Source organism: Parus major, chromosome 11, assembly GCF_001522545.3.
Source record: "Parus major isolate Abel chromosome 11, Parus_major1.1, whole genome shotgun sequence".
NCBI classification, from domain to species: Eukaryota; Metazoa; Chordata; class Aves; order Passeriformes; family Paridae; genus Parus; species Parus major.
This window is the reverse complement of record NC_031780.1, coordinates 4486484-4507311: the sequence shown is the minus strand read 5'-3', so window position 1 is coordinate 4507311 and position 20828 is coordinate 4486484. Positions and strand designations below refer to the sequence as shown.

Below are 20828 nucleotides of genomic sequence, written 5' to 3'. Positions count from 1 at the left end.
CTACCATGCACCCCACATCAGAAATCACCTGCATATAACAAACTAGATTCCCTTCTTTGTCATGTCAGGAAGGACCTAAAGATGTTCTCTGCCCTAGAGGAGTTGGGTGTGAATTTGCCAGGGCAGGAGGTATGTGTTAGACTGTGGGAGGTTTTCTTTCTATCAGTGCTGCTCAGAGCTTGTCACTGGAAACAGTTTAGCCAAGATTCCCGGAGAAACGCTGCAGTGGGCACAACCTTCCTATGTGTGTTTGCAGATAGATAAAAACTGCTCAGGAGATCTTATGGCTTTCACAAAGGGATGATTTGAGATAAAGCTCTGTCAGGGAACTATGATAAAAGAACTGAAGCTGAAAATGAAAGAGCTGTTGGGTGATAAGAGGAAACTGCTATGTTTTGAGACCTGGACTTCAGCTAGATAAAAATCTTAGAAGCCTTATGCAGATCAGCAGAGTATTGGTCTTGCCTAGGTTTTGCTTAATTTTCTGTCTGCCACCCAGCCTGGAGGAAGCAGTTTTCATGCTTCCCTGGCAGCAAGATTTTTGAATGTGGGAAACCTGATAGTGTGTCTGCTTAACTACCAGACTTTGGCCTGGTGCCCTTTCTGGTTTCCTTATGGAGTAAGTGCAGTGATGGGAAGAATGTGCTCCTTACACATGTAGTCATCTCGGTGATAGTAAACTGTGACACCGATATCCTGTTTGCCTCCCCTGCCTGCAGAGCCATTGCCACGGGCTGGGGGTCACTGGTAGCGTAGCAAGAACTCTGCTTTGGGTTTGGAATGCAAAAGAAAAACTGGAAGCGAAATTTTATTTTATTTTTGGTCTGATTTGTTTTTTGAGAAACTGTAGATGTTTGTTCTAAACTGTCAAACTAATGCACATTAATCTAATTTGCTCTGTTGAGACTTCAGCAGTGAGTGCTACTGTGGAAACAGAAAGTCTCCACTATGTGCTAGCAGCCGTTTTCTTAAATTAGTCTATTTTAGCTGTGCTTAATATGGCCAGTTTGTCTGTAAAATATTTCCTTGGGTGTTTAAAAAGCTCTGCTACAACCATTTGAATGTCTTGGAGTAGATACAAAAAGAACCCCATGAGTTTTGGATGGTTCTCCTTACAATTTTACATTTGTAAAACTGCTTTAGTATAATTTCATGTGATGTTCAGGTCAATGGAAGGGAATTTAAGTAATGCAAGTAAGAACAGCCACCCACTAGGAAGCTCCAGCCTGGATGTGACTGATGGCTTACAGAACTGGATGTGTAATGCTTGCCAAACAAAAACAACGTGTTTTGAATTATAAAAATGTAAACTGAAAATATTAAGGTGATTAATTTATCCTGAAGACAAAATGCTCCTAAGATTAGGAGAAAATAGTTTTATTAGTTTATTTGAATTTTAGTGTTTGCATTTTGTTTGCTTTTATTTGGGGTATCTGTTTAGAAAATCAGCTTGCTGGGGATGTTGCTCATTTCAGACTTTGCTTTCTGGCAGTCCCAAGTGGAAATGAAACTGTAGGTGTCAAGCACATTAAAATGAATTTAAGATCCTGGGGAATCAACAGCCAGGACTTGCAGATCTCAATACTGCAAAGTACCGCATACCCTGAAATTCTGCTGGGAATGGAATGCTCTGCAATGGGCAGGGTGGGAGCTAGAAAACAATCAGGGCAGGTAGATGTGCACTAGGAAGTGATCTGGCAAACACTCAGTTCATCATGACAGAGCTGTCTGTGATGGTAAATGCTTACAGGATCCTTATGAGTTGGTCCTGAGCTCCAGCCACGCACAACTGCAGTGGAGGAGCTGGACGCAAAGCCTAATTAAATTGGGGGATGTTTGGATTGGCTACAGTGGCTTTTGGATTAAATCTTAAGACTTTAGTTCTGAAGAGGACTTGTACTTCGTGTGTAAGTAATGTATACACCGAGGAGCATGATTTCTTACAGTTGTTATTATTGGAGAGTGCTTTGTTTTTCTGCTGGGAAGTGTAATTTACAAGGAAGAATATTTCTGAAGTATTTTAGGAGTTTTGTATATATTAGATGTCAAATGGCAAATTGTTTATTGGTATGGGGTCATACAAAGGGACGTTTACTAGCACTCATTAAGACTGTCTGGTACAGTTCTGCCCTTCTTAAGTTACCTATTGTGGACTGTTATCCCAGTGAAGCTGATAAATCATCATGTGGTTTCTCATGATACACTATTGAATTGGTCAGTATTATCTGTGTATCTTTGGTGGGGAAGTGGAGCCATGTACTGTTATCCAAAACCAAATCCAAAGTCTGTCAGAGGAAGACCTTCAGAAGTTTAAGTTAAACAAAGGAACTGAATGAATATTGGAAAAAAAAATAAATATTGTTTTGAATACAGACATTTCTAACCCTGATAGAACCTTCTCTTAAAATAGCAAGCCAGTTGTTATTACAGACACTTTTGGCGATTTAAGGTTTTTCATGTCAAATTGTCATAAAAAGATTTTTTTTTAAAAAAGGCAACTGATGAGCTGTTCTTAAAGGCATATTCCCTTCTGGAAGTGCTCAAGAAATTGGACACCTCCTACATCATTAAGGTTTTTTGAGAAATAATGTTTCTAATACTTGGTGACAGGTTTATATCTTCAGATCCTTGTACAAACATGGAATAAAGCATTTTACTATGTGCTACTGGAAAATCGGGTTTAATGTTCAACTGTAGTGCCTCATTCAGCCTTTTCTCTTTCCAGTTTCATTCACCAAGAAATTTCTAATGAAAGGGTATTTCTTAAGTCATGGGTGAAGGTGTTTTCTGATCCTCTGTCTTGTGTCTTACATGTCATAATCTGTTTTCCCAGTCGCATGTATGAATGGATAATAAAGGCCAGGAAAATAGGTCAGCATCAGTCAGCATCTCTATCTCCAAAGCTGCTAAAACACCTCACTTGTCAGATCCTATGTTTTACTCCTTTCTTGTTGCTGCTTGTTTGTAGTCTATCTTTGAAGGGCAGAGGATTTTAGAAAGCAGGTTTTCAGCTTGTCTGATGAATATGTTGTTATTAATTTCCATACGGTACCAGACAAGCGTCTCTTCCATTTCATTAGCATTGTTGGCAGCTTCCTAAAGAGTTGTACTGGTAGGACTCCACTTCTGCAGGGGAATGACTTGGAAATCTCCTAGTTACAGCTATGGAGAAATGAATAGTGCACCTTCCCAATGTCAGAGGGAGTCTAAGAAAGCAAGGGTTGCAGATTTACCTGGAATTACCTGCTCTTAGGGAGCACCTCTGCTAAGAATGAAAACAAAGAGTAATTCTGGTTGGAAAAGTTCCTTTAACTCACAGGATTGATGTGATGTCAGGCGTGATGTTTTCTCCATTTCACTGGGCCAGATTTTTGTTCTTTTTCTCTGGGTTTTTACAAACAGCAGCAGAGTAATAAAAACACTGAGACTGGAACCTTCTGAAAACCAAGGCATTTTTTCCTCACGAGGAGTTCTACTGCACATGAGGAACTGGCTCTGCCCAGAATTGCAGACATTCATTGGCACTGTATTATTTAAAGAATTGAGGGCATTCATTCTCTTTCACCCTGAACAGGCTTTTGCTGTACTTGTGGTCATCCTGAGCAAATCCTTGTGTCTTTATTTGTGTGGTTTTTTTACTCTATTAGGCCAGTAGCATTCAATAAACAATGTTAACTTTATGTAGCTGTTAAGTACACTGACCTTTAGTATTGGTTTGCACAAGCCGTGCACAATGAGAGTCCCACTGAAATACCACAGCTGATTTAAGCAAATTGCCGTCCTGCAATCAAAATATGACATTTCTATTACTGAACAAATGCTTCATCAGTGAGAGTGCTGCTATTTCCCAGAGCTAGTTCTCTCTTTCTGTCTTTTGATGCTCTTTCAGTCTTGGTTTCCTCACCTGAAAAACAGAAATAAAAATTGTGTCCTCGGGAATAACCAGGTTAATATTTGCTGAGCGTGTTGGAGCTGCATGGTCCCATGATACGCTGTACAGGGTCAACGTGACTATTGCTAAATCGCACTCCAGTCAGAATTACAGTCATTAATAGCTCTGAGTCTGGGGAAAGAGTCACTGCAAATACTGTAACAGCTACTTTAACTGTTTCCTTTTGAGCAAACAAAACCTCTTGACGTTTCTGCTGAGCAAATCATAATGGTTTAACTTGTTAAAATGCTGGGGAGTATCTTGTTCCTCACTGGCCACAGTAGCCTTTTTTCTTTTCCCTGAACCAACTGATTAGGAAAATTCCACCAAAAATGGTGGCAGTTCTTCAGCTCAGGGGATTTAGGGAATGGCTTTCTTGCTGTTACTCAAGTTTGTGTCCTGAGAACGTGCAAGCTACAGCAATTCAGCAACAAGAGAAAAGGGGAACCCAGAATCATTGACGCACGTTCTGTAATTCTGCTTCCCATTCTCAGTGTCTTGGCTTTGGGTTTTCAGCACATGAATCAGCTTTGTGGAGGGGGAATGCCTTGTTTTAACAAAAATTTAACTCTCTATTTCCCAGTGGGTTGTTGCTACTGTAGCAGATATCCTTTGAGATCAGGAGCAGGGAGAGGCTGCTTTCTGGATGTAATCAGGCAGCTATTTTGGGGGCTCACAGTTTCACCATGACAAATACCATAGAAGAAGTTGGGGTTTTTTGGCTTCCCTCCCTGTGCAATATGCATTGAGATGAAAAGAGTGAGACTACATGTGCATTAACATTCTGCAAGGTGAATGAAAAAATAGGAGGGGGAGCATCCACAAGATCCAAAGAGTTATTTGCTATAAAATTAACATAAAATAACTTTTTTAATATCTTGGATTTGCCATCATAAAATGAAAGGAATATCTCCATGCTTAATCACTTAATAAATAGTGTTCAAATAGTAGTAAAACAAAAGCAAAATCATCACCGGAACAAAATAGTAGAAAAAGTAAAGTTGGAGCAGCTATTAAACAACTTCTCAGGTATGAACTGGTCAGAAATTATTTTGTCAATTCTTTCCTTCGTTTCTTTTACAAAACAGAAAATGTTTTGTGTGAAATGAAATAAGGGAGTGAAAATATTGCAAATAAAAAGTACTGGCAGAGAGAACGGAAATATTCCAATATAGTTAAGAAATACTCTAATATAAATAAAATCTGTGTGAAAGTGTGGGATTATGTTCTCTGTGGATAGGTAAGAAAAGGAGACTGGCTGCCAGCTGAATGTATGTTTGGATGAGCTTGCAGGTGCTTGCAAGTGACAGATGTCAGGAGAGGGAAGTGGGGTTAGTCCTTTCATATAACTATAATTTTGTGGGTCTTGGCTTTCTGCTTTGTGAGAGATGTGTAAGGTGAAAGGTTTGTTAGTCAAAAGATTCAGGAAGTAGATTCAAACGGAAAGATTACCAGTAACTTTATTCTCAGCTATCTCTTTTTTCACTGTCTTAAAAAACCAAAAAAAAAAGAAAAAAAAAAAAGGAAGAAAAAACCCCTATCAACCACACCTCCTACTTAGTCTTTGCTAGGATGAACTGCATGCAGTAGGCAGCTCTATTGTGTTTTGCTTTTTCTCACAACTGGAGCTCTGATGTTTCTCAGGCCTTTAATTAGGAGGGCTCCTCTCCAGATACACACTGGGACTAAGATGAGCTTGGAACAGAGGGGTGAATCTTATCCCATTAATTTTAGTAGCTGACCATAACCAGGCCCAAATACATTACTTCTAGGATCAGTGCTGCCTTCTTTTTTATTCTTTTTCTATCTTATTTTGTCCTGTTGTGAGGATTCTGACTCAACAGGCAAATAAAAATAACCAGGAACATCAAATGGGCAGTTACTGGTATTGAGCTGAATATTTACAGCTAGGGCTGGGTTTCTCTCACATGCTGTCAAGGATTGAAAACCTGGGGATTTCGTGGCTTGTTTTAAGCTTGTTACTCTGTACTGTGAACAACAGTTATAACCCCCCAAAATTGCCACCCAGTCCCATTGCTCTTCTGCACCTGCTTGATTTGTGCAGCTGCATATTTTGATTAAGCATGTGATCAACCTGCAGATCTTTTATAAAATAATTTTATTTAATTTCGGGTTAATTTTTAGCTCTCAGTTCTCAGTTTAAATTGCAAAATTTATGCTTCTCATATTCCCTTGTGAATGGGTAGGAGTTGAGGGTACTCAGCCTTTACAGGAAGCCCTCTGCATTTTGCAGGATTAGACCACAGAGTGCTGTGATGCTTAGCACAGTGTATATATTTAGAATCACCGTGTGATATTTTGGGTGGAAGATTATTTAGGAAAAACTGGGGGAGTTCCTGCTTTTCTGGTGCAGAAAAAAAAATAAAAAAATCAAATAATCCTCATAACTTCAGGCTGTGGAGGTTTTGTTTTAGCAGTTTGCCTGTGATGGGCGTATCCTGTGAGGAAAGAAATGTTGTTTATCTAAGATGCAAGGCAGTGAATGACAGGACAAAGGTTAGGTGTGTGTTTTAAAAAAAGGCTGGGCATTGATTTCCTAAAGATGTTTTTTCCAAGCTGTAGCTATCAGGGAGCAGAGACCTCCTTCTACACAGTTAGACATGTTTTGATCAAAAGTCAGTGAAGAAGATATGTGTGTCTCATTCTTAATCTCTTATGCAGAGATGATAATGCTGTCATCTCTCATACTTCACTGAAAAAAGGTTATGTTAAAGTCTGGCTCAGTGATTTTGCATGGACTTCACCCCATATTTAAGATAATTGCTGCAATACATTTCTGCCTGAGAATAAATTGATTTCTGAATGGCATAATTATTTCTTCACTGCTTATCAAACTGGTCTCTCCAGGCAGTTTGTTTAAAGATCAGATTCTTTACGCTCATGGGGGCACTGCGGGAAGGTTTGTTAATGGATTGGCAAACAATTGAAAAAAAGTCCCAAATCAGGAAACACTAGGCTTCGTGAAACAGATCCTGGTAGCTATTTTACTGTCAGGTTTAATTAAGCTTCACATTCCCTCAATTTTTAAAAATAATGCACAGTCTTAAATGGTAACTTCAGACGTATCTTGAACAGTTTTGTCCTGAGCACTGCTGAGCCAGTCCCTGCTTGCTGTAGGAAAAGTGATGCTTCATTCTTGCAAAAGCCCCAGTATCCCCTTGCTCAGTCCATGCATGTTTCCTTTCAGGCTTACTGAGCTGCCTTAGATGAAAACAAAAGCAAGGGAGAAGCAAGAAGTGGATCTGTTGACAGCTATGACAGAGATCAAATTCCAAACCAGGCCATGGGATTCCTGAGAAGGGGCTACTTAAACAGAACTCTCCTTTGATTAATTGGAGATAGGGTGACAACTTGGACGTCAGAACTGTATTTGAGCTTGGAACCAGACACAGAGGGTCAAAGAGATGAGATGCTTAAGGGCTGAAATGTGATCCCCGCTGCTTCCCTCCCTCCTTTCTCCCCTTTCTGGCTGTGGTACAAATCTGCAGGTCCTGCTCATGTGGCTTCGTTTTACGTTCAGCAGTAGCTCTGCTAACCATGAGATCAGAAACTTGCAGCTGAATTGGTGCCTTTTCTGCACTGCATGGTCTTCTCTAGCACTGACACCCTAGAAATCAAATATTTTAATAACATTGCAGCCCTCTTGGTTCAAGCTTTGGAAACTTCCACCTATTGCCCAACTAGCCTCTGAAAATTTGCTTATTTTGCCTCAAGCATGTTTCTCAACAAGGACAATGTTTTTTTCAGTGGTTAATCACTTTTCTTTATCTTCTCTGATAGTAGCTCTTCTACTTGTGGGGTTTTGTTTTGGTTTTTGGGGTTTTTCTGGGTTTTTTTTAACAAGTGCAGATATTAAAAAGACAACAAAGCAAGGTCTTGAAACTCAAGATTTACTACCTTCAGTGCCTTGCTAGTGGATGCTGTGAAGAAATGCAAGGACATAGCCTAAAATATCTGTAAAACTAGCTTAAAAATAAAGATTTCCTCCTCAGCAGACCGATAACTTGTCTGACGAATTTTCTTCTGGGCAGATCTGAGAAATGTTGATAGGGGCACTGTGAGATGATGACAGTCCCATGGCAGGTGTTTCTCCCCATGGCTTCGGGTTGGGCTCCTTTTTGAGTGCTGTTTTTGAAAGTTCAACTTAGTAATACCTAAAAGATCCTATAGAATTTCTCATAAGCAAACATTGGAAGGCTGGCTGTTGGGGGAGCATAAATTATTACATGGTATGTTTTGGAGCAGTGTCCTGGGAGTCTTTGCTATGTTTTTGTTAACAGAAGAATTATAAATACAGTTCTACCCTAAACTTTGTCAAAATGCTGGGAAGTGATTTAGTGAAGTAAGTGCTGCTCCCATAACTCAGGCCATTAAATGAGGGGTGCTTGCAGTACATACCAGTGTCCTTGCTTTTAAATCTTTTTTTGATTTGAGGTGATCCTGGATTGAAAACTGCCAAAGAGGAACCACCTCTTTGGAAAAAAGAGGCAAGTGGTGTTTGTGTTATGGCCAGAAGGGCTCTCTGTGGTAGTGTTGTCTGTACCAAAGAAATAATTATGCGAAAACACATGCTAAGAATAACGTGGTTGAGGCATTTGATTTACTATCTGAGCATAGTGACCAAAGTTTGAACCCAACATGCAACCGAGAGGCTGTTTAAAACAATTATGTAGTTTAAATGGGGAGACATAAAAGGCAGCAGAAGTGTAACTTTCCTTGTTAGCTTACCTGTGGCCAAAAACCTTTTCACCTTTCTGTGTGCTGTAAATGAGGGATCTCCCACAGGGTTCTCCCAGCCACTATCAATTTCTGGAAGTCTGTTCCAAACCCCCAGGGGTTTATCTGCCAGTTTAGAGCCTTCATTTCATTTAGAGCTAGTAGGGTTTGGATGTGAACAGCAGAAGGATATGGTCCTGCCTCTTGTGTGATGTGAGTGGTTCTTACGGTTTTCACTGGTGATGCCAAACAATATTAAGTTGTCTGGTCCTGGGCTTAGCTTGTTTTCTTTTGCACTTTTTTTTTTTTCCCTTTCTTTTCCTCCATGGCTTTTGAGACTGGCCTTAGCATAAGCCTTGAGTGGATGCTGTTTTTGTGGCTTTTGGATCATTCTTTGTAAAAATGAACAGAACTGAAGCCATGCAAATGGGGTTTTTGGAGCACAAGTCAAAATGACAGGGAGACAGGACTTTTTAAAAATAAAAACCTCTTTTTAGCTTCTCTTGTTTGTTCATAGACAACACATGTTTTTGTTTACATACATGGTCTCCATAAATAATCCCTTTTTGTATGTTCTGTACATTGAGCAATTAATTTTACAGACAATTGAAAAATCTAACATTCATTACATGTGGTTTTTTTGACTGTTGGGAAGATCTCAAAACTGGAGTGGTTTCATAATCCCTCAGCCTCCCACAAAATTATTTTGCTAAAACTTTGGCTTTCTCTAATGTGTGGTCTTCAGGTTTGGCAGCACAGTGGTGCTTTTGTTGTCCAACTCATGCAACAGTAGTATAAAGTGAGGCAGACCTGCATGCTAGAAATAACTAATTCAGTTGTCCCTGGAGCCTTTGAGATTTTCATAGACTTCAGAGATAGGGTCTTCAGCACAGTAAATGAGAATGTTTCAATAGTTTCTATTTGTATTCTCTGTATCACAGTGTCAGCCCCAGTCCTGGGGCTGCTGACTACAAGTGCAGAGCACCAAGGTCCCTCTGCCAGGATTTTTGCAGGCAGTGGGGAAAGTGATATTGTGGTCAGTTCAGGCCAAGGGTTACAGTGAGGTTTCTTCCTTACTCCTTTGTAATGGATCAGTCTGATACAATGGCCTTGTAGTGTTTCACTATTATTTTAGTCCTGCTGCTTCTTCTCACTGCACATTTTGGCACCATTGAGCCCAGCTTTTCTCCAGCTCACACCCCCTTCCAGGTCTAGTCTGAGTGCACAACCTTTGTTTCAGGTGTTGTAGTCATGGTATGACATGAGAAAATTGAACTGTGGTAGTGCTGGTGGATGAATATGTTGCCCTTCTCTTCATCTTGGAACACCAATAGACCTTGGGTGGGTGTCTTTCCATATTTAGGTGAGGTGGTGTAGTAATTACACAATTTAGGTGTATCCCAGATGAAAATATCGCATTACCTAATTTAGAACAGGTCAGGAAACAATATGATGCTGACATTGCATTTCTTCCACTGGACTTTTGACGTTGGTTGCTTCCTTCTAGAAGAATATGTGTGCTTGGATAAGGTTATTTGTGCCGCATAAATAACTGTGTTTCAACTTCTTGGGCAGTTCTCTGATCAGGATAGAAGATAGTCCAGATTATTCCTATTTTACTGGAAAAGCCACACTAACTTAGCATCTCTGTAGGATACAGTTATAATTAATAAACGAGCCTGTGAAATGAAAACACAGTGGGTTTTTTTTTTTGTGCACGAAAATTGAACACAAACCTGTTCAATCCTTTTCGGGTGCGCTGTATTCCTGTATTATATTGATTCCTGTCCAGGTTTTACCTGACATCTCAGAATGTGATTCATTGCTATTGATCTGCACGGAAACTTGGCAGGAGGGTGAAAAACAAACGAGCGACGTTTCCTGGGCCCCCACTCCTATGTACTGTCTTAGATTTGACTCTACCACTCAAATCCTGACTTCTTCATGGGTCTGGCGCTCACTGAACAGTGTGGTTTCCTCTTAAATTAGCCTTTTGTACAAGCAATGCTCATACAGGCTGGAATTGGATCCCAAAAAGCTCCAACCTTGTTGATTGCTTTTAATTCCAGCTGGTGCTCCTCAGGCAATGGAGGGTCTGTTACAGACACATGTTTATTATTTCCTGTTCGATTTAGTTTTAGATGAACCAGAATTGGGGTGCGATTTTCAGTAAAAAACAATGCCAGAGGAGTGAAGAAATTGTTGAGATGCACAAGGAAATATCAAGTCCTCAAGACCTAAGAAGAATTATCTATGGTTCCTCAAAAATAGGTAGCAACTCAGTTCACCTTTCTAATTAATCAATATTAGGTTAATCAGTTATTCATTCATCTTGAACGTGGAACCTTTGAGTGGGTGTTTACTTTTGGTGCCTTGCAGTTGATCTCTTGGGGCATAAGTCATGTTTGCACATCTTATGGTAATAACTGTGCGTAGCTGAGTGATAGGCCAGGAATTTCTGATTTGCGGCTGACCCTGTGCATAGTTGTCAGATGTTGTCAGATTTATTTTCTCTTTCCACCTTTATTTCATCTCCTGTAAAACAGTATTAATCTTTAACTCTTTGCACAATAGATTATGGAAGTATTACTCATCCAGTGTTGTTGCACTGGGCTTGTCCTCAGTGCAGTAGTCACTAAAATGAGCACACGCATGTCGTAGAACTGGGATGGAGAAAGGAGTGACTGTGCTGTGAGACATCAGGAGCCATGTGAGGGAACTGGCTGAGCAGAGGCTGGTTCAGCAGGAAGTGGTTGATGAGTTACTGGTGTTACAGGGTGAAGATGAAACCTGAGTTACTCTTTGAGCTCACAAATACAATAAAAAAAAATAATCTTTACAGGTGGAACCTGTAGCATTACTTATTTTTACTCTACAGAACTTGGCTTGTTCCTGTGTCCAAAAAGAGACCTTACCTAAAATGTAACTATGTAGTCAGCTGGAATTTTCAAGGAGGAAAAGCTAATTAAAAAAAAAAAAAAAAAATGCAGCAATTAATAATGCCTTGCATTAAATCCAGTGCAGTATTGACATATTCATTTGAAATCTCCCACATGAAACACCAAGCCCCATGCTGGGAGTGGAAATATAAAAGCAAAATGGTCCTTTTCCAGGAGCTGTCTAAACTCCTTCAATAGCTGTAGCCTGTTTTTTGAATCTGTGGTACACAGTTTCCAGGTTGTGTCTGGACAGGATTACTGTAGTTCTGGCCTTGAAATCATTTGGAACAGAAGGAGGAATAAGGACCTTACAACTGGAGTGTGGAAAAAGCCTCTTCAAAGCTGAAAGCTTACTTTTTAGTCTTCGGTTTTTATTGCCTAGTTATTTTTTGAATTTTATTTTTATTCAAATGTAGTTAATGGGATTTTGTAGTGGAACTAACCTACATGGTATTTCTTTCTCCACAGAGGAGCTGTGAATTTCTGAAGGCTAGAAAATTATTATAGGAGAAATCAGTGTGTTTGCCTGTTCTGAGATGCTTTGCTAGAAGTGCACTGATGGGCAGTGCTGGATGTTTGAGCTCACCAGTAGGAGTTTCTTCTATATCCCCTCTGACTGAGGGCAATTCTAGCAGTGGATGCTGAGAAAAATAATCTAAAAAAAGTATTTAGTTTGGTCAGGGTATTCTTGAGGATTGAGGGAGGTTGGGTGTGGAGTTTCATGAGGACATTTCTGCATTGCTAAGTTATTGCAAGGTAAGCAGCAGAGAGAAAGTACAGTTAATTAGTTCCTCCTGTATGATCTCATTTGTACTCTATTAAGAACTTTATAAAAGGTAGGAAATGGGACAGAGCAAAGCTTGGTCCAGAAGCTCCGTGTTTAAACTTGAAAAATCTGGCTTTTTACAGCTGTGCAGGGCTTGTTTTTGTTCTTTTCAACCCTGCCTGGGTGAGGGCAACCTACATTGCATGTTTGTTTGCTTTCTTTTTTATCTTGTTTTATTTATATTTATTTGAAACACTAAAAGATTGCCACAGAACAGTTTAAAAATGAAAAGTGGGATAGTTTGTGGTGAAAATAATATTACTTGTGCCTCTGAGTTAAATGTCTTGGTTGAATCAAAATTCTCCTGCAGGTTAAGAACAAGAAAAAAACAAACAAAAAATCCTTGGTTAAGTGCTGTGGTTGTACAGGAAGGAGAAAGGAGAATTACAGGGAGGTACTGGCTCATTCATAACTCAAAATTCAGTTTTAACTTGGAGATTCTTCTGCTAGTAAAACAGTGGCCAAACTTTTGATCCAGATGGAGTCCTGACAGTAATTACTTGTACGTATGCTACAGTCATCGCTGCTGCTCTCACAGCTATTCTTGAAGAGACTTGGGTGGTTTTGTGTTAGATATCCCTTCCTGCTCCCTCTGCTTTCTAGGCATAGCCTGACTTCCATTTTGTGGGAGTATTGATCTCTGCTGGCATTGATACTGCCTGTCTGGTGTATCTCAGAACCCAGTGAAGTTGGGGTTTATTTTTGTACTTCTTTTGGAATTTTTTCTTATTTTTAGCCTTCCCTGTAACTACCCAGAAGATGTTGAAAAATCAAGTGAATTAACTGATTTCACAGGAAAAAACCTAGTGTGTTTTCACATCTTTGTAGCTCAGGTTGCATCTGATGCAGGTTCTTCTCTCTGGAAATGCCTCTTCTCACATGCACCTTTTGGTGAGAGGTGAATGTGCTGTGACCAAGTGGCAAAGTCCTGGCCTGGTGCTGGGTGTATTTTATGGGGAACTGTGTGCCTGGAAGTTAAATACTGCAGAGTTGTATCACCTCTGTCCCTTTGTGAATGTGTCCCCAAGTATTTGTGCCATCTAAATTCAAACAGAACTTCAGATAATCACGGTTCCAAAGCAATTATCAATATTCTTGGAGGACTTAGATCAAAGGCCAAAGAACAAACTGCTGATGAAGGTTCAAATATCACTTCAGGGATGCAAGACTGAGCCCAGATGGGACTGAGGATATCAGCTGGGTTTTCTGTAGACAGGGCCTGCCCTGTGGTGAAATAGGGTGGTGACCTCATTGTGACGCCTTTCACCTGCTCGTATCTGTTCAAGTTCACCTTTGAAACAAGTCACCAGTCTAAATTCTGTTGTGACAACCAGAGTGCAAACAGGCTTTGTTAATCTGTGTTCCACAGGGATGCCAGGTGGCTCTCTCATGTCAAAAGTGATTGTTTAACAGCTTCTCTCTTACTTTGTCAAAATGTGGCACAGGTTGAACGCAGAAAAGTTAATAAGTAGTTCAGCAGCTGAGGAGACCAGAGCAAGGACCCATGTGACAAGTGTGACAAGTGTTACAGATGTCCTCCATGCCCAGTGTTACCAGCAGAGCTTGTCCCATGGAGAGGGTACCAAGATCTTGCTTTGGGCTGCGTGAGTGAACATTTGGGCCAGAAGCTGCTAATGCTCCATCTCAAAGGTGGGGATGTAGCAGTGCAAACCAGAGGAAGTGGAAGAAAAGCAGTAGTTAGGAACAAAAAATATTCCAGAAACCAAGTTGAGAGCTCTTCCCTTTCCTCTCTCTTTTTTGCCCCCAGAGAAGAAACATGAGTTTATACAACCATGGGGCAAAAGAGGTACCTGAAAATACAGTTTAAAAAACCCATCATGAATTTTAAATGTATTTAATTTAATGCTGTGCTGAGTAATGTGCTGAAATTGAGCCATTTTGATCAGAACCACAAAATACTAGAATTATACATAGACCTATAAGAAACTGGATGTGTTGTAGATGTCCAAGTGATGCCAAACTGTGGCAGCCTGTCACTTGTACTTGCCACTGAAATTGATTGCAGAAGTTCCTTTAAATTTCATCGAACATCCTGACACATAAAATTTTATGAGGATATCAAAACTGCCACACTCCATGCAGTTACCCATATTCTGCTTGTTCTCTGCCTTCCAGTAACCTACCCTTCAGCTTGTGGGCTGCAAGGCCTTTTACCATCTTGAACTCAAAACACTATATTTGAATTAATTTTACAGCTGGGGTTAAAATACACAGAGCTCTGCATCCATTGCCAGTTTATCTTGATCATCATAAACAGTAAAATGTGTGCAAATGTGTGCCCTCTGACAGTTCTTTATATGTATGACTGAGGTTTTGTGCCTGTAAGTGCTGCCACTGAAGTCAAGCACATCCTTTTTGATAACTCGAGTCCTCATCGCTTTGGGTTGATTTGCCCAGCATGACCACTGGAATGTTATATTCTTTAGTTTCTTTACATTGTAGGCTTGCAGTGAATATCAGATTTCTAATATTTGGATATTGTGAAGACAGACTTTTCTTCTATTACCACATATTTAATCTTTTATTGTTGCATATAAAAATGCAAAACTGATAATTACAGTAGCATTTGATCTTACGGTTCATATTTAAAACAACAGATCTTAAAAAACTCCTAATCTCTCCCTTGTCCTGTTTAACTTTATTTTGGAAAGGTATTTCTAAGTATCAGTATCCGTTTTATGCTGTGGAGAGGTTACTTCTTTTAGATCTGTTCACTGAACTGAGTTTATAGAGTTATGTGCCAGCAGAAATTGAAACTCTGGTTTGCTGCTGCTGTGGTATTTGCAGCTAATTGAATTGTGGATACTAAGAAATGAGTAGCTCAGCTTGACTTCTTGGCACTGCAGAATTTTTACCCTGGTTAGTAATTTTGAATACTTGCTTTCAAACAATGGTTCAATGAGCGCCCTCACAAAGTTCTGTGGATAGTGATGTCAGAAAAATTTACCAGCTGCATGTTACCCAAAAGCCCAAATCTTCTGCCTCAGAAATGTAAGGAGAATGAGAATTGATCTGTGGGCTTTTTAAGAATGCCAGTTAGCAGAAACTGAAGGAAATACTCATTTGACTTCTTGCTAACAAAAAGCTAATGGTAGAAAATGGAGTGATTAGATGGATTTTTAATAGTTCTGTGAATCCTGACCACTACCTGATATTCCACGAAAGGGATATTTTAAATGATTTGGCTTGCCATTATGTTCTATAAATTTGGGTAAGTATACTAGCAGTTAGCACAAATAAAATAGATAATATAAGAGTCTGGTCTAGTAAAAGCATTGCCAGAGGAAAAACAGAAGAAAAAAGGAAAAATTGCAAATAAATACATTTAAAGGTATTAGGAACTATTATCTTCAAACTTCCATTATCTGCTTTCTTTTACCTCCTATTTAGAAGTATGTTACCTCAAAGATAATTTGTTTCATGTTCACCTAACATTAATGGTATTAATTTTTAATTAATCTAACAGTAGTATTGTCCATCTGTCAGTGCAAACCTAATCTGTTAAACAGATAAAATCAACATGTCTACAAGTTCTTTGTAGGTTGGCAAGCAGTAGTTGCATGTGTGCATTCAGGGTTCTCTTTAAATAATGCAAAGACTTTCTACAAATACACAAGTGCAGAGACTTTTGTCACCAAATGTGCTAATACAGAACAACTGATAAAGTGTCCTAGCTTGTGGTTCTAGTGTGCTAAAGCTGGTGATCTTCTTAGCCAAATGCTGAGGTTATTCTCCCACAAACATCCTTTTTTTTGGTGCACTGGAGCCCTTGGGAGGTGCTGATGAAAACCACTTTAGAATGCTTGATATTTCTCAAATTTGGCCTCTATTTTGACATCCTTATTTGGAAACCTCGTCTCCTCCATGTACACCAACCCCAAATTTGGATCACAAAAGGCATTTTGAATGGAAACAATTGCTGGATGTGCTTTGCTTTCACACTTTAAATTTGGCTGGGTGGTTGTGAACAGAGCAGCATGTATGTATGTCTGTGGGAACACTGAGCAGCTTATGGAAATGTTACTTGTGCTACTAGGGGCTGAGAACTGCTCTCTGTTAAAAGAGACAAGTAAGACAAGTGTTTCAAAATTATTCCAGTTTCCTGTTTGGATGGTAAAAGGTGCTTTTGAACAACAGTTAAATTTAACACTGTGTTTTTGGTTTGGACAGAGATAAGCATCAGCAATAGGAGGAGAGTAGCTCCCTTGGCTACACTTGAAACAGTGTCTAAATGGCCTTTATGAAATAGCAGATAATGTGTCTGCTTTGCACACAGGTACCTCACTGGTGGGAGCCAGAATGGTGCTGTCTCTAGAAAGGGGGCAGGTGTGGGCTTAGATGCCTCTGAAATTTTCAGTTTTGCAATAAGCTCTTCCAAGCCAGTTTTAAGCAGGCTCTGACATCCACACTGCTCCAGGTTTGAACTGGGCTGACTAACCCAACAATACTTCAAGAGAGTTTACTCATCTTCTATCGCTTGAGAAACACAGGTCCTGTGTTCTCAGCTGTTGTTGGGTTTGGAAAGGACAAAACAGTGAAACTGGTTATTGCTGCTTGGAATTGTTTCCCAGCCAGGCCTAACCATAGAGGAAAACAACTGATTTTCCACATTGTGTATGGAGGTTTATGGTTGGACTCTGTGATCCTAGCGGTCTTCTCCAACCTAAATGGTTCTGTGATTCTGTACTCTTGATTTCAGCTTTGGCTTGCTTTTCATCATCTACCTAAGCAAATATCTTCACAGCTGTGCAAAGGAGCACACTGCCAATGCTGAATCAAGTTTTAGGAAAGAAAACCTGTGTTTCTAAGTGTTTCTGAGCTGGTGGAAAAGGCCATTGCTGCTCTGACAAAGGCTGTCAGCTGCAGAGTTGTCTGTGTAAGAGCTGGCTGGAGCTCCTCACGCCTCCTGTCCTGTCATTCCCACCCCCACACCATCCTTTGCTTGGGTGGTCCAGCTGTTTACAGGCAGCCTGGTGAGAGAGGTCATGAAATTCATCAGTGCTGGGAAAACAAGGAGGGGGGATCAGGCCTGGATCACTTCCCTGATCACCTTTACCTTCCAGGCCTGCAAATAGTTGAAGTAGCCCAGCTGAGGGGGCAGTGGTAAAGGAGAAATGGGTTAGATCACAACTTTGCCCAAGAGAAGCAGTCCATTTTTGCTGACTGTGGGTTAAATAAAGAACTTCAAGGTTGGCTTCTCGGCCAGAGGTTTATTTTATGTTGTGCTGGCTCACATAAGCTATAGAAAGGGACCTTACCACATGCATTTTCCAAGCACCAAATTCTCTTTAAAAATAAACCTGATTTGATTGCCCAGTGAATCTCAGTGCTAAGCTTTTTGGCAGGGATGGGGCCTTTGCTTACCTCATGTTCATCCAGTTCTGGCTGAATTAGGACAAATTAAGCCGTATGAACTTCATTATAGGTGCATGTTCTTGCCACGCTGTTCCTGTAAAGATTATAGATTAACTAGAGTTCTTTGATAACTACAGTTTATTATTGGGAATTTTTAGAACTAAAGCTTTGGTTGAATTCTCCCCTTAAAAAAAGATATATAAAAAAAAAAGGAAAAAAAGTTTAACCAAGGATGACTGGAAACTGAAACAGGGGGCTTCTGCTCCTTGCTCTGGTACCCAAATAGCAAGGAAAAATGTGGAACTGCCAAACCACCTACCAGCCTGCTCCAGAAAGACAGGACTCTTCAGTTGCATGCTGAAATGGCAGGTACATTAAAATGCTGGTCTCCTCCCAGCTGCTGGGAAAGGTGTGGTGCAATCTGTGTGCGTGTGAGAAGGCTTGTTTTGTTGTGTTTTTTTTTTTCTTCATCAGGTAATGTATTAAATTTTGAAGGCAACACTGCAATTAGAGAAGATTAACATGTTGATGTCAGATCTGCTTTCAGGGTTGCTGTTCTGTCAAGCCTTGAGTTATGAAAGTAAAATATAAAGGTGGGTCCATGACCTTGTATCCCAGGGAACATCTCCCTGAGCTCATGTCAGGCTGTGAGTTTTTCTCTGGGCTGGAGTGGAGAAAAGCAGATTCTGGCAGCTTCTGTAGCTACAAGTCAATGTCACCCTAAAATACCCTACACAACAACCAGGACCACCTGGCATGTTGTATTAGCCTTTTAGATAAAAAGGTAAAATTTTGGTTTTGAAATCTGAATTTTTCTTAGCAAGGTTATTGCCAGACACTGCTAACCAGCTCTACTTCTTTGCAAAAGAGAAATGTACTTGCAGTTTCTGGAGTTGTGATAATTGTTACAGAACTAACTTCCTCAGGAGGAGCTGCTTCCCACCATTCCTTGGAAACTAATTGCTAATTGTTGCAAACTCCAGGGAGAGTACCTACACTGAGATCAGCAAAGTTTCAGTAATATGTGAGTCTGACACACATAATACCATGTTTGAGCTCATTTACTTGCTAATTTGGATGCTGCATTGCCTTTCAAAACCTGGTGCCATGTACCACACAAGGATTTTTATCATAAATTGGTAAATGATTGGCCAGTAAAAGCTTTGTGGGGGTTTTTTGGGGTGGGTTTTTTTTTTTTTTTGGGTTGTTTTTTTTTTTTTTTTTTTTTTTTGTTTTTTTTATGAGAAGGAGATTTTTTTTGTTGTTGTTGCCTTTCCCCAAATGGCTGATCTGAGCCATTTGGGAAGAATCAACAGATATTTACAGAGTTTAGGCCCCAAATACTCTTCATCCACCAGTCTAAATATCTGCAGTCATGTGGAAAGGGAATGTGTGGTGGATCTCTCCCTGGCTGAGTGTCTGTGATGAGGCAATATTATAAAGTTTATTCCACAGAGAATTGCTTTTATTTATTTTCTAGAACCACTTTGCTGAGGTGAAATGGTTTGCCTGGTGGCAGCAGACCTGTGGTGGTAAGAGACCTTGCAGGGGAACATCCAGAGAAAGACAGCTCAATTTATCTGGCTCTCTCACCGTCTTTCACTGAGCTGAGAAATTGGCATCTGTATTATTTGCTTTCAGTGCCAGCGCTGGCTGCCAGGAACTGCTGCCTCGCTGGGTAGGGCTCTCTGATGAGTGGAAAACCAAAGGAGCACAGAAGAGCTGTTAATTACTGCAGATAGACAAATCGTCTCCTGAAGGGCCACCCATGGCCTAGGCACACCAGGAAAATGTGCTTGGGCAGCGAGTGCTTTACTGTGTCTTTGACCTCATCTAGGTACACAAGCAAACCTTTTGGGCTTTTTTGACACAGCAGTGTGCGTGTCTGGTTGTGTCACCCATCCACAAGAGTGGCCAGAAAGAGGATTAAGGGAACTACAAGGCTGTCAGCCTGACCTGGGTGCTGGGGAAGCTCATGGAGCAGCCCATCCTCCGTGCCATCATACAGCACGCACAGGACAGCAGGTGTGTGAAGCTAAATCCAGCTGGGGCTGGTCACTAGTGGTGTTCTCCAGGGCTCAGTATTTGGGCCAGGTCACTCTAGTATTTTTATGCATCATCTGTATGGAGGAATCAAATACATCCTCAGTAAGTTGGACAGGTGATGGATGGTCAGTCTCCTATTTAACAAGCAGTAGGACAGGAGGAAATGGCCTCAAGCTGTGCCAGGGGAGGTTTGGGTTTAAAATTAGATTTATAATATTAATAAGATTTTTTTTTGACTGGAAGAGTTTTCAAGCACTGAAAGAGATTGCCCAGGGAAATGGTGGAGCCATCATTCCTGGAGGGATTTCAGTGATGTGTTGATGTGGCACCTGAGGACATGGCTTAGTGGTGGCATTGGCAGTGCTGAGTTAAGGGGTTTACTCAATGGTTTTGGAGGTCTTTGCCACCATAAATGATTCTATGATTCTGTCTTCTGGGAACCCTTTTCTGGATATAGGAACAAAATATTTGTTTTCTGTATTCCAGCATGTGCTGGACTATAGATGTATTCATAGTCTTTCCAGCACTGTCTGAAGTTTCATTTTTGAGAGAGTGAGAGCAGTAGAGAGAACGGACTTGATGTGAATGCTGCAATGTGGTGTGGCATTCTGACATTCTCGTAAAATGGTTTTTGATAAAAGTCCAGGCTGATGAAGGTCACAACCTGCGTAATGGATCTCCCAGCAAACTCCTGTACTGGGACTGTTCAACTCCTCAGTCAGCTACGTTCAAAATACTGCATGGCTCCCAGTCCAGTCCCCTCCTCCTGCTCTGCTCGCTCCATGTCTCACACCATCACCAGTTCAGGGCAGATGGAGAGGAATTTGGCCATTGCACCGTGTGCCCATGTCTAGGGAAGGTTCTTGGACTGGCACAAAGATTATACATAAACAATTTAGTGGTACTTATGTTTTGGTGTGTGGATTGTGTTCAGCTCCAGCAAATGGTGGTGTGAATAATCTACAAAGCACCA

The 20828-nt window shown here is 40.5% G+C and overlaps 1 protein-coding gene across 2 annotated transcripts in view; it reads left to right on the top strand.

Moving 5' to 3' along the window:
• The window catches only part of CMIP (c-Maf inducing protein), a 130408-nt gene that overhangs the window by 23315 nt on the left and 86265 nt on the right, over positions 1-20828 (top strand). Inside the window, exon 1 of one of the 2 annotated variants that reach the window (XM_015640184.1) lies at positions 18149-18178. The exons of the other annotated variant lie outside the window; for it this stretch is intronic. Coding sequence (XP_015495670.1) covers positions 18164-18178 — 15 coding nt within the window. The 5' untranslated portion in view covers positions 18149-18163. Of the gene's footprint in view, positions 1-18148; positions 18179-20828 lie in introns of those variants that run through there. 2 annotated transcript variants of the gene reach the window in all.